At 49.2% G+C, this 13,080-nt stretch overlaps 1 protein-coding gene across 30 annotated transcripts in view; it reads right to left on the bottom strand.

Moving 5' to 3' along the window:
* The window catches only part of MADD (MAP kinase activating death domain), a 38,704-nt gene that overhangs the window by 10,553 nt on the left and 15,071 nt on the right, over window positions 1-13,080 (bottom strand). For 4 of the 30 annotated variants that reach the window (XM_069091587.1, XM_069091604.1, XM_069091591.1 and 1 more), the window contains exons 12-23: window positions 12,865-12,968; window positions 12,578-12,771; window positions 11,876-12,144; window positions 11,476-11,615; window positions 9,161-9,262; window positions 7,094-7,196; window positions 6,663-6,849; window positions 6,425-6,575; window positions 5,614-5,820; window positions 2,996-3,096; window positions 2,742-2,825; window positions 2,285-2,443 (exon numbers count right to left, since the gene is read on the bottom strand). In XM_069091587.1, the coding sequence (XP_068947688.1) occupies window positions 2,285-2,443; window positions 2,742-2,825; window positions 2,996-3,096; window positions 5,614-5,820; window positions 6,425-6,575; window positions 6,663-6,849; window positions 7,094-7,196; window positions 9,161-9,262; window positions 11,476-11,615; window positions 11,876-12,144; window positions 12,578-12,771; window positions 12,865-12,968 (1,801 nt within the window). Of the gene's footprint in view, window positions 1-2,284; window positions 2,444-2,741; window positions 2,826-2,995; window positions 3,097-4,014; window positions 4,069-5,613; window positions 5,821-6,424; window positions 6,576-6,662; window positions 6,850-7,093; window positions 7,197-7,563; window positions 7,624-9,160; window positions 9,263-11,475; window positions 11,616-11,875; window positions 12,145-12,577; window positions 12,772-12,864; window positions 12,969-13,080 lie in introns of all 30 variants that reach the window. The other 26 variants (XM_069091577.1, XM_069091576.1, XM_069091595.1 and 23 more) reach the window with 11 other exon arrangements.

Raw genomic sequence — 13,080 nt, 5'->3', positions numbered from 1 at the left:
CTCTGTATTTATCTTGTAAGTGCATGGCTGCATGTTGTTTCCTCCTTTAAAATGCATGCTCCTTAAGAGCAGGGACCATGTTTTCGCCCTTTTCTATATCCCTGGTGTTTAGCAAATGACTGGCACACTGAAGGATGCCTGACAAACACCTCTTAGTCGACTGATAATTAGTAGTATCTCCACTTCCTGTCCTCTCACCCTCTTCTCAATCTTTTGCATCCTGCTTCCAACATCATTTAATTGAAGCTGTTCTACCCAAAGTGACTAATGCTCTCTTAAATGGCCAAGCTAACAGCCTCTTCCTGATCCTCAGCTTTCCTGGCCTCTCTCTAGCATCTGCCGTGTTGACCGACTTTTCCTCCTGAACATTCCTCTCTGGGTTTTCTCAACTCTGCTCTCTCTTGGTTCTCCTCTGACTTGTCTGAGCAATCCTTTTCAGTCTCTTTTGCTGGATTTTCTTCTCTGTCAGGAGCGCTAACTGTGGGTGTCCCTACAGGCCTGTCCTAGGCTTCTCTATTCTTTCTCACTTGGAGATCCTGTCAGCTCCCTTGGGTTCAATAATCGTTTTTCTGCAGACAAGGCCCAGATCTAGTCATCCAGGGCCAGTCACTCTTCTGAGTTCCAGTCATACATCACCAATTTACCTGCTGGACACTTCGAACTGAATGTCCTAGAAGCATCTCAAATTCCATACGTCCATAACAGAACCCAGAACGCGTTGCGCTCCCTCGCCTGAACTTCTCTCTCCCTGGAGAGGGCACCGTCCTTCTCCCAGGCGCCTAGGCTCGCAGCCATGGCATCATCCTTGACCGTTCTTTCATTTATCCTCCAGACCCAATCAGTTTCCAAATCTTTCCGTTTCAACGTCTAAAACATCTCTGCCACAGGAACAAAGCTACCAACCTCATTCAGAACCTCATTATCTGGACTACTTCAACAAGGCTCTCCCCTCTCCAATCCAGCCTCCATCTACTTGCCAGATATTTTTTTTTGCTTTTTGTAGGGCAATTGGGGTTAATCGACTTGCCCAAGGTCCCACAGCTAGTAAGTGTGATAAGTGTCTGAGGCCGGATTTGAACCCAGGTCCTCCTGACTCCAGGGCCGGCGCTCTACTCACTGTGCCACCTAGCCGCCCCCAGAGAGATTTCCTTAAAGTATAGGTCTGACCATGCCACCCCACTATTAAGTAAATCCCAATGATGCCCATTACCTCCTGCATCAAACATAAAGCCTCATTTGGCATTTAAAACCCTTCCTAGCTTTGCAATCTTTTTCCATTCTCCTCCCCTCTGGGCAGTGAATGAGCCAACCATACTGGACTTCTTGTTTTTCGCACACAACACTTCATCTCACCTCCTGGTACTTCTGCAGTGGCTGTCTCCTAATACTTAGAATGCTTTCCTTCCTAAACTCCACTTCTTAGGAGGTCTAGCTTCCCTTTAAACTTAGCTCACACATCACCTCCTCCAGGAGGCCTTGTTCCCCCAAGTTGTCAGTTCCACCTCTTAATTTATCTTGTAAATTCTGCTTTCTAAATTATCTCCTTTAGTAGAATGTAAGCCCTTGAGGGCAGATTCTCTTTTTTGCTTTTTCTTTGCATTTCCTGAGCTTGGCACAGTATGTGATACATGGGAAGTTAATAAATACTTGTTGATTGATTGAGATATTCTACAAGAGCAAAGATCAATTCAGTTCTGACCTTGTTATTGTTGATTAGTCCCAAGTGATCTGATATCACTGCCCTGTTATCAGGGTAACTATTCTGAGTGTTTCACACATTGACATTATTACACGAGTTGATAAAGCCTTTATCAAATTGGGCTAGGTGTCCGAATGATCACTGATTGAAGAGAATGCTACTAAAAACAGGTGTCAAATTCCAGTGGATACAGGGACCATTAATCCATACAAAAGGCTCCCTGCAGGCCACATACTGACTTCGTTTTAGAATATGGCATTATTACTGTATTTTACTGTATGCATTTTACTGTATTTTTACATATTTTGATAAATATTTTCCGATGATTTTTTTTATCTGGTTTGGGCCACACTTGGTAGTAGTACTGTTGGTCACACATTTGAAACCTCTGCTCTAAAAAGTCCAGACAATAGATTCATAATAGTTCTGTGAGAGAGAAAAAAGCCTGAAGGAAATTCTCATTAAAATCAACTCTTAATTTTTTTGAGGATATCCACATCCCTGGCTCTGTCTCCCTCCTCATGCTTTGATTTTTCCCTTCTGGAGAAGAGAAATGGCTTTCCCTGGGCAGAAAATAAAGCTTACAAAGATGGCGCCCGAGGCAGAATTGGTCTCAATCTCGCTGTCAGACACAGTGCCACGAAGTCCTGCCAAGTGGGCACTGCCATCACCACCTGGTCCATCACCTGCATTGCTGCTCAGGTCACTGTCCGCTCCCAATGTCTCTCCAGAACTGTTACTCACCTGGGGCGGGGGGAAACAAGCAGTAAGCGATACTCCCCATGGCAAAGAGATCCTCTAACAAGGAACCAAGAACTCGATGCAGTCACCCAGAAGTGCCAAGTGCTCCCAAGGAGTATCTTGTTATTAACAAAATGATGAGTGGGGGGTCTTAAGGTCTGGTCCAAGACAGAAAGACCTTTCCATGAACAGGCAGGACCAGAGCAGGAACTCTGGTGAACTGAAACTAGGGTAAGTCTCTAAATGAAAGCAACCTTCCTCCATTCCCTGCACCCAAGATGCCAGTGTGGTGTTCCCCTACCACAGTGCTAACTTCAGAATCCTGGCTCGTGCTTCGGATCATAACTGCTGGGCCTACACTAATGGTGGATTCCAGGTCACTTTTCTGAAATGAGAGACAGAAACACAAGGCTCAGCAAGTTAGCTGCTTTACCCGCAGTCTCCTTAAGAAGTACTTGTCTCCCCTTTGCCCACTATGCCCTCCCTCCCAGGACAGGTCACGTAAAAGGGCTGAGAAGGCCACTGGGATCCAGCACCAACGGGGTCATCACAAACCTGAGAACCGGACATCAGGCTCACACCACTGTCTGCGCTGATCTGGGACTTCTTCTCATCTGTCTCACCAAGGTCAAAGACAGGTTTGATTCCTTCAGGCCCTGAGGAAAGGCAATGATATCTGGTTAACCAGGACCCATGGATGGTGGGGACAGAGATTACAGAACAAACCGGTTTCAGAACTGGTCAGCAAGTCCTAACCACCTTTCCATGGACTACTTTCCTCAGCATCCCATTGGATTAACAAGCCCCCAGTTCCTTAAAAATCCACTGAGAAGCATCCAACCTTGCTCCAAGGGGCTCTGCACCCCTCTTCTCACCCTAGGCCAACCCTTGGTAAACCAGTCCCAAACACAAAAAGACCCACAAACAAATGTCTGGACCACACGCCACTGCACTCACAGTTTGAACTCCACTGGTGCCCAAGGCAAAGTGATGGGTCACACAGTGGCTCCCAAGTGAGTGTCTGAAGGGGCTTGAGAGGGTAATTTAGCCCAATGAGACAAAGAAACAGTAGTTGTTTCACTGGACACTGCTCAGCCTCCTCAAGGTCTCCAGGTCTAAGACAAAGGCCTCCCACACTTCCTCTTCCCCCCGACCCCAAACAATGGGATGGCAGAAGGACAGAATGACAGAAAGCAAGAAAGCACCCCTAGGCAAGGCACCAGGGAGGGAGGTGCAGCTACAGACTCAACACAGGAGGGGCAGCACCCATCTCTGCCAACTGTGCCCAGAGGCCTTCTCCTAGGTGAGGGAGATGTCATCCAACAAGGGACTCTCCCCACCAACTCTGACGGCACAGAGAACCAAGCTCCCAGGGTTTACTCAAATAGGAACTCTAGCTATGAGGGGGAGAAGGGGTCTCCAGGCCACATACCACCTACCTGCTCACACTTATTCCAAATATCCCCTAGAGCAAATTTGGATAGGGTTGACGCAGTAAATCTGCTCCAGCTGGGCCTTGGGAGTTGGCAGGTATGGGGGACTTTGGGGCAGGGAGGGGGGCGTTTGTTCCTTACTCTGTTTGTCCAAAGCTTTTTGTTTTTTCACTTCCTGGTGCTTGTTCCACAACTCTACCCCAGATGCAATGCAAGCAGGAGAGAAAGACAGAGAGAGTCAGAGGCTGGTCAGACGGGCGGAATGGAAACCCACCCCACCCCGGGAGATCCAGGCCAGGGTACAGCATTCCAAATCGAGAGTCCCAATGCCTCTTCCTTCACACACTAAAGAAGAATGGAAGGCACAAAACTTCTGGTCCTACCCCATCGGGGGTAGTCAGGTCCTTGTCTTGGATGAAAAGGATGTGATATTGCCTTTTTAGGACAAGGCAATTTTTAGAGACTCACACTGGAGGAAAAGTGCCACTTTAGACAACAAACAAGCAAGGTAAGGTTTTCAAGAGCTTGAATGCAGACATGATTAACTCACCAAGGACTTAGTGATGGATGGAGGCCTATTTGTTTAGCTAGTGACCAATCCCCCAGCTGCTGGCGAGAGAGCCCTTCCCACTCAAAGTCTGCCTGCCCCCTCCAGAAGCCTCATTCCTCAGCTAGGCAGCTGCACTAACTGCTCTGCCTGATCTGTGTGCTGAACATTCCAGATTGTCTGGAAGTTCCATGGAAGCTAAGCTCCCCCTTCCCTTCTGGCAAATGTCAGAGGGAATATAAGAGAACCACAGAATTGCATTTTTTATAGCTCGAGAAGAGAGTTTTGATCTCACGATTCAGGAAACATCAGCTGAGAAGAGCCTCTCACTGAGTCGGCAGGCTTAGCTCCCACTGGGCAAGGCCGAGCATTGGCTGGACCTGAATTTTATCCATAACCACTTTCTGGTGATAAAGCAGCAGTTACTAAGGGTTGTGACAAGCAGTCCACAGCATGAAGTGTGCTGTTCAGGGACCCAGGGCCAAGGTGAAAGCAAGCCAGGGCCTCGGCAGCTCAAGGTCAAGTGGCATGTGGGGAGGACACAGAGAGCTCCCCACTCTACTGCCGAAGGTGCACTCTCCTTCTCTAGTGGGGACTGGAGAAATAGCAGTGTCAAGCTCTTAGCCAAGGTTAAGGCTGAAATATTTATGGAAAAACTGGCTCAGATTGCTACAATTCTGAGACAGAGATCCCAAAGATGAAGAGGAGAGGGGGGGTTGCTGGACAGTTCCCATGGGAGTCAGCACTGTGTGTCCTGGAAGTGGATGAGTAGGACGGGGACCAAAACGGGCTCCAGAGGCCCAGATAACCTTCCTTACTTTGGACACATCTCCCAACTTCCCCTAGCTTTCCAGGGCTCACGTGGCCTCTTTACAGAAAAGAGACTCCAGATGCCAATGAGCCAAGGAAGTCAGAAGTGCAGCGCAGAATCCAAAATGGAGCCTCATTAGCCGCCCTTCCTTGTGCCTTGAGAAAGACCCTGCCCGTTGTCTAGGCAGAGTCAAGGTGCAATAAGGGACAGAAGAAGGTATGAGGGTATATTGGGAAGGGACAGGGAGGCATCACTAGGTGAGCTCCTCTCTGAGAAGCAAAATATGACAAAGACAAGGACAGGGTTCTGGATGGAATGTGGGAACAGAAGGAAGATTTGGAAACGGGCGCCTGTCCATGGCACTGAGCACAGCAATACCCACCAATAGAAGCTACAAAATTCTCTTCCTTTAGGCTTCTGGTGTCCAGCTCCTTGGGGCCCCTTCCTGTAGCACTTGGTGCCCGTGGCCCCAACTGGGGAACCCTCAGCTGTGCCATGGCCTTTGGATCTCCCCGTCCAGCCAGGCCTGGATCCTTGCCAACTGGTGTGTTTGCACTATCCGTGGGACTTCTCTTCCGTTTATCTGGCTCTGAGGAAAAGAATGCCAGAGTGAGCAGGCCAGAGAGGGAGGAAGAACGAAGCAAGGTCTGGAGACTAGGCAGGATGAAGGGCAACGGTGAGGGAGACAGACAGGGTGAATGACATAGAACAGGCAGACTCAAGAACACAGGAAACAGGCTGTGAATTGTCTACTCATACGAAAACAATGTAGACGGCATGGTGGAGCAGCTAGGGAGCTGGCCCTGGAGTCCAGAAGACCTGGGTTCGAGTCCTGCTTCTGGTCATCCTGGCTGAGTGACCTCCATCAGTCACTTAACTGCCCATGTGTCCCAGGCCACTGAGACGCTAAGACTTTGAGCTGTAGAGAAATGCGCTGGTGCAGGGTTCTCTGTCTCAATGAAATGGCACAGGCCCCATCCCCAACCCCAACCCCAGTCAGTCAATGGACATTTAGCTCGAGGAGCTCACAGTCTCACAGGGAGAGAACGTTCAGATCACGATGCACAAACAAGCTACAAACAGGGGAGAATGGGAACGAGCTGAGGAGACAATAGTCAGGGTCCAGGAGTGAACGCTGCGTGCAGAGGAGACAAGCCAGGGCTGGCCAGCTGGCCAACGGCCGCAGGCCTCACCTTTGCTGTAGTAGTGGGTCTGGGCGATCTCCAGGAGCCCAAAGGTGCTGGCCATGCCGCCAAGGCCAGCATTGGCGTAAGACTGCTCCAGGCTCAGCACCATGCACTTGAGGAGGTCTAGCATGCCCTTGTAGACCTTGCGGCTTATCTCCTGAGACGACAAGGGCAGGGGCTAGAACCCACGCACTGCCACCAAGCCCGCCCTGCCCCCGCTGCCCACTGCAGACAGCTCACTGACCACATCGGGGATCATCTCCTGGGGAGCGCCATCCTCCGGGGGCGCCAGGCGGTTCAGCTTGCTCAGGACAAAGCCTCGCAACTGCTCACTCTCCAGCAGCCGCCTCACCTTCTTCACGCTGAGCCAGCCCACTCCTTGGCCATCTAACACGCTGTGCACAACCTCTTTCAGGAACTGCTGGTTCTCACTGTGGGTACACAAGCCACCTTAGAGATGTGGCCCCTGCTCCTGGCCCAAGCCCCGCCTGCCCAGTGGCCCACTCAACCATCACTGTAACTCACCAACTGAACCTGAGTGAGAGGCCCAAGCAAAAAGCTAGGCCTGCCCCCTCTGGGGGACTGGGGGTTCTGAGGCTCCCCGTCCTCCCTCCCTCTCACGCGGAAGCCCTTCAAACACTGCTCTCCTGACGTGGTTGCCTGGCCATTCATTACCTGGAATTGCTGGCTCGTCCCTGAGGTGACGGAGACTCTCTTTTCACTGTGGGGCTATGCTTGATGACTGATGACTTCTGATCCACCAAGGCTCGCCGGCTTCCTATAGCCAGAAAGGTAGAAGTAAGACAGGTCACTATCATGTGTCAGCAGCTGGTGCCACACAGCTCTGAGCAGCCATGGTCCACACCCATTCCTAACAAGGGCTGGGTGGCAGTGGTCCCAAGGCATCACACATAGGCAGAAACCAGCCAAGGGAACATGGAGGAGGTGGGAATGGAGACAAGGCCACTCCACATGCATGTCCCCAGCACCAGCAGCACGCTGTGGGCAAGCAAAAGGCATCATGGGGGAGAGGGGCAGGTAGATTGCTCATTGATGCTGCTTGCCCCATGAGTAGGGTGGTCCCCAGGCAGACACAGAAGATGCTGGGAAAAGAAGGTCATGCACAGCTCGCAGGCAAAACCCACCTTCACCGCTCCCGGGGCCGGCTTCAGTAACAATCTCCATTAGAGTATTTAGCCCAAATACTGGGACATAAAAACACAATTAGTAGGTGCACCACAATACTCCAACCCCTAAACCCCTCAATGGAGCTGTAGCCAGAAATATGCCAAGCACTAAGCACTCTGGGCTAGGCCCCAGAGCCCTGCTTCCAGTAGCTGCCATCTTTGGTGGCCTCACCTGCAGGGACCCAGAGCTAGCTGAGCAAGGGCTCAAAGCCAGAGCTGGTAGGGAAAATAGCACAGGGAGCCTGGCAGCTCCAGTCACCAAACAGCCACATGCTGGAAGGAAAAGAGATTGCCGACCGGCATGAAATACCCAGCCCAGGGCCTCCCCCCAATGATCCTCATCCTGAACAGACGCCCTTGCAGGAGAGAAGCGGGGGGGCTAAGCAAAGCAGATGAGAGGCGGAATGTGGTCATGCAGTGAAAGAATCATTAATTGCTGTTTCCTTCAAATGTGTGAAATGGCACGCCAGGAATATGAAGAACCTCTCCTCCTCCCCGGCTATGTCCCGCTCTGGCTGCCCACATTGCAATGGCATCACCTGGGTCCCAGAAACACCAGCTAGCTTCACAAACCATTTTATCCCATTTTCCCCGTTTTCTCCCCCAACAAGGAACATGATAGGCCTTTTGGTAGTAAAAGTTCAGTTCAGGGACCATCAAACCCCTTCTCAGTCTAGTCTAATCACAGTATCCCAGGCCAATATGCAAGGAAAACACCGATCATATTGAATCCCAAAGACCCACTCAGGCTTCATTAACCATCATTGCAATTGACTCAATGTCAGAACTTAAAGCAGAAACAAACCAACTACCAGGCTTCACACATAGGCTCCCTAGCCTTATCGGCAGCCCTGGGCTGTCCTCTACCACCCTCCCACGCCAGCTCCTTTGCAGGTCTGGAAGGGAGGCATGGCAAACAACCGGCCAATCTCTCAATCAGATAACAATAGCATAATAACAGCGTTTATATAGCACTTTAAGTTTTGCAGAATGCTTCCCTGATATATTCTATCATCTGAGCCTCATAACAAGTTTGTGAGGTAGGTACCATTAATATTATGACCATTTTTCAGATAAGTAAACTGAGGCTGATAAAGGGTAAGTGATTCACTCAAGATCATACGGCTGGTAAGGGTGTGAGGCAGGATTAGACTCAGGCCTTCCAGCCTCCGAGTCCAGCACTCTTACCTCCTACGCATTTGGGGCTCACAGCATGCCAGACACTGGGCTAAGTGCCGGGGAATGAGGGTTAGTCTTACCTACAGCAGCAGGACACACCAGTGACAGAGAGAGCAGAGGTCCTGTATGCCCACAGTGCCACAATACAAAGTAAGATAGCAATGCCTCCCCTTGAGATTAAGAGCACCATCCACCTGACAGCCCTCCATGGACTTCAGCCCCCAGTGAGCAGAGAAAGACGCAATAATTTCTATGTGGGGACAATGGCCAAACAAAATGGCTCACGACGTGTGGAACTCCATCCACCTAGGGCACCTAGACCCTCGAGATCACTCCTGAAGCACCCTAATTTATCAGATTCATTAACTACGGTTACCTTTGAGACTGGGGAAGGGTGTTGTCTTATCTCTGGCCCCTTTTGTGGGCAGCGCAAGGTTTGAGAGGCTGAAGCTGGTGCTATGGTTCCGGTACAGGCTGCCTACAAGGAAGAGGGTTAGATCAAGGGGTCATGAGGATCGAAGATCACGGCATCACACTTTCAGAGTTCATGATGTATTAACCACCCTCTTCCCCACCCCCTAACTGCCATTTTTTGAATCACCCCCACTTCCTCCCTTTTTCAAATACAGCCCAGCCTCAGAAGTCTGGTTAGTCTGACTAATTACTGTCTGTTGTTGCTACTGTTTGGTCATTTCGGTCATGGCCAACTCTTCGTGAACCCATTTGGGGTTTTCTTTGGCCAAGATACTGGAGTGCTTTGCCATTTCCTTCTACAGCGCATTTGACAGATGAGGAAATTGAGGCAAACAGGGTTCAGCGGCTTGCCCAGGGTCCCACAGCTAGTAAGTGTCTGAGACCAGATTTGAACTTGAGTCTTCCTGGTTCCAGGCCCAGGGCTCTATCCACTATCTACCCTGGTGTCTTTTAAAATCTATCCCAAATAAGCCTAGAGGCAGGCAACATGGCATCTCTATTTGGGTCATACTTTTCTAGTGCTGTTTACAACAAAATAGACGATGTCTTTAAAATACCAATGAAATATCCCCTACCACTGGAATATATGAGAGGCAATCAGAGTGGCAATGTTTCTAGATGAAAGGCTGTCCCGGTGTCTGACTGACCTCACACTGATCTCACTAATTGCTTATGTTTCCTTTCTAAATCTACTATCAACCCTCAAGCTACATCACTCCCCACATGTATAACTATCTCTTCTCCATATCCCAAACACGGGCTCACACAGCTTCCAAAGTCATTAAGGACTTTTTCACTAAGCAAAGAAAGAGTTGGATGTTTTCCCAGTTTCGAAGTGGTCAAAGAATCTGAACAAACAGGTCTCCAAGTAAAAATCGCCACTATGACCCACCATATGAAAAGATGGGTAAGGAAATAAGCTTTTCTATAGCACCTGCTCCAAATTACTAATATAAGAGAAACAAAAAGCAAAACAACTCTAAGTTTTCACTTTATGTTCAGCAAACTGGCAAAGATGATAAAGAGTGGGGAGAGTCAATGTTGGAGGTGCTGCAGGAAGGCAGGCACACTAATACACTCTTGGTAGAGCTATGCATTACTCCCATCATTCTGGAAAGTAATTTGGAATTATGCTTCTAAAGTAACTAAGACGTCTACACCCTCTGACCCAGAGACCCGGCTGCTAGGAACATATCCCAAGGAGGTCAAAGACAGAAAGAAAAGGCCCGTGTACTTTTTTGTAGTCACCAAGGACTAGAAACAAAGTAGATGCCATCAACTAGGAAATAGCTCAACAAATTGAACTAGATGAATGTGGTAGACTATCACTGCACCAGGAGAAATGGCAGAGATGAAGAATCAGGGAAGCACAGAGTCACTCATATGAATTTACACAGGGTAAGTAAATAGCAAAGCAATATACACAAAGGACTGGACACTGGGCAGTTATAAGAACCAGGCTGGCTCATAGAAAAGCTGAGAAGATGCTCCTTCCTCCCCTCACTACAGAAGTGGAGACTGCATATGGAATGCTGCCTATTCTGGGTTGGTTAGTTCTGCTAAACTGCTTTGATCCCTTTCTTTTTTAATCTTTGCTACAAAGAACTGGTTTACTCTGTAAAGAATGAGGAGGTAGAGGGAAGAGGGATATATTCAGAAATGTAGGTGATAAAAAACAAAAGACATCAAATTTTCAAAAGAAAAAGGAATGAGTTTAAATCTCAATCCAATTTAGCTGAGGCACCTTAACCTAGAAAAAGACATCAGTGACTATGGCTATGGAGATGTCTCCTTTGAGTATCTTCTTGGGTAAACATGCAGCTGGCTTGTTTCCAGTGAACTCCAAAGGTACGAATGAACAGATAAATGAATGAGTGAAAAAGAATTTAGTGAGGGTTGCCTGTATGCCAAACATAGTAGGCACAGTCTTCTAGCCCTCTATTGGCTCCATTCCCACCCCACTCCCCCCACATCCCCTGGAAGAATGCAAGTCTTGCAATGAGTTATGACAAAAACCTCCACGTGGCCAGAGTGCCACCCAAACTCCACAGAAGAGGGTCTACGTGACTTTTAACTCAATTATTATGGCCCAACCATGGATGTAGGGAATGGGATAGAGGAGGAATTCAATTTAATTCAATTCAATCAATATTCATTAAATAACTTCTATAAGACATGTACTTTTAGAAAAAGCCCCACAGAGCTCGTGGCACTTACTGGCAAAAGACATGATGCCCCCGAAGCCCTCGCTGCTGTTGTTGGAGACAGTGGAGTTGGGAGAACTTGCCCGAGAGTCTGACTCTGCGTCTGAATCGCTCGCCAGCTTTAGGCTACTGGGCCGCAGCAGTTTTTGAGCCCTTGGAAACGTATAGTGGCACTTGTCAGCTCCAAGCCGAGGTGCCTCACCTTTGGAGAAGTACAGACCCCAGCTACATTGCTACAACCAGACCCCCTCCCACTGACCCCCAACCCCTATGCCAGGGGAACAGCAAAACTGGGAGAACCTTCTGACCAATCAGCTTTTCTGGTTATGCTCCCTCCCCTGGCTGGCTATGGTAAGGGGCCCTTTGGTAAGCTCCTTTGTGGGCATACCCAAAAAAGTCATCCAAACTCTTACCTACTGCCATTGAGGTTTTGGTTAAATCGTGGGGTATAACTCTCCTCCTGCTCATCTGCATCTTCATCTTCCTCAGTGGGAAATCCATACTGAGGTTCAAAGTATGGATTGTCATAGTCACGTTTGCGTCCTGTGCCCTCCGGGGGGGCCCCACTCTCTGCCTCACGCTTATCCAGGCTTAATTTGCCAAAACTGGGGGGCAGAGTGCGGAGGGGGTTGGAGAATCCTGTTGCTGCCTTCTCATCCACCTCTGTAAAATCAGCAGACTCCTGCAGGCCATGGCACAAAAGCTCTGGTCAGCAGAGTCTGACTAAGCCTTCTTGCAATTCCTACCTCACCAGGAATCAAGCCAAGTCCACCCAGGCTCCTAATCTCATGGTTTTGATAGGAAATACTTATGGAAAAATGTCTCTATGACATCCCCCCCCGCCAACTACATTTCTTCCCCAAAGATCTATGGACATGGGGCTTCAGTCACAGATTTAAAAGCAGCCTGCTGACATCTACCTAGAAGGAAAATTGCTTTTGGTAGGAGCAGGCTTTAAGCTGCAGCACCCACTTACACAGGGAAAAGAGGGATAAGTAAGACCCAGTCCAATCTAGTGCTGAGGAAGGAAATAGGGAGTGTCATTTTCTCATAAGAAGGGGCCCAAATCCTAGACAATAGCTGCCACCTTTCTTCCCTTCCAAAGCCCTACGCACATGGTTGGCTCCATGAATGATGGTACTGGGGCTGCTGCTGGCCGTGGTGCTGGAGCTGGAACGAGGCTGTGGGTTGTCCTGGGAATTCTCACTGTCTGGCCCAGGCTCATCCAAATCCCCCTGGTTTCCCTGAAGCTCATCAAATGCCACCTCACTGGCATCGCCCAGGGCTGCGTGGGTTAGCAGATCCATATCTACAAAGATTCCAGGGGTGAGAAGCCATAGATCCTCCCGCCAATGCCCCACACTCTGCCCAGGGCTGGCCCACTTTCCCATAAGACACTTACTGGGGGTGTCACCGCTGATATCACATTTCATCATTTCACTAACAAAGTCACCAAGGGATGAATAGGAAGAACTTGAATCATCATAATCCACACTATCACTGCCACTGCCAAGTTAAGAGTGATAAACCCAAGAGAAAGTTGTTAGTGGGGGAGGTGGGAGGGGCAGAGAAAAGACATACTAGCAGTTCAGGATGGAGGCAAGAAAGAAGGGTGAAC

Source organism: Petaurus breviceps, unplaced genomic scaffold (genome assembly GCF_028583685.1).
Source record: "Petaurus breviceps papuanus isolate PSGF00001 unplaced genomic scaffold, PetGlider_PUasm1.0 188, whole genome shotgun sequence".
NCBI lineage: Eukaryota > Metazoa > Chordata > Mammalia > Diprotodontia > Petauridae > Petaurus > Petaurus breviceps.
The sequence above is the reverse complement of the archived record's forward strand: the minus strand, read 5'-3'. Positions and strand labels throughout refer to the sequence as shown.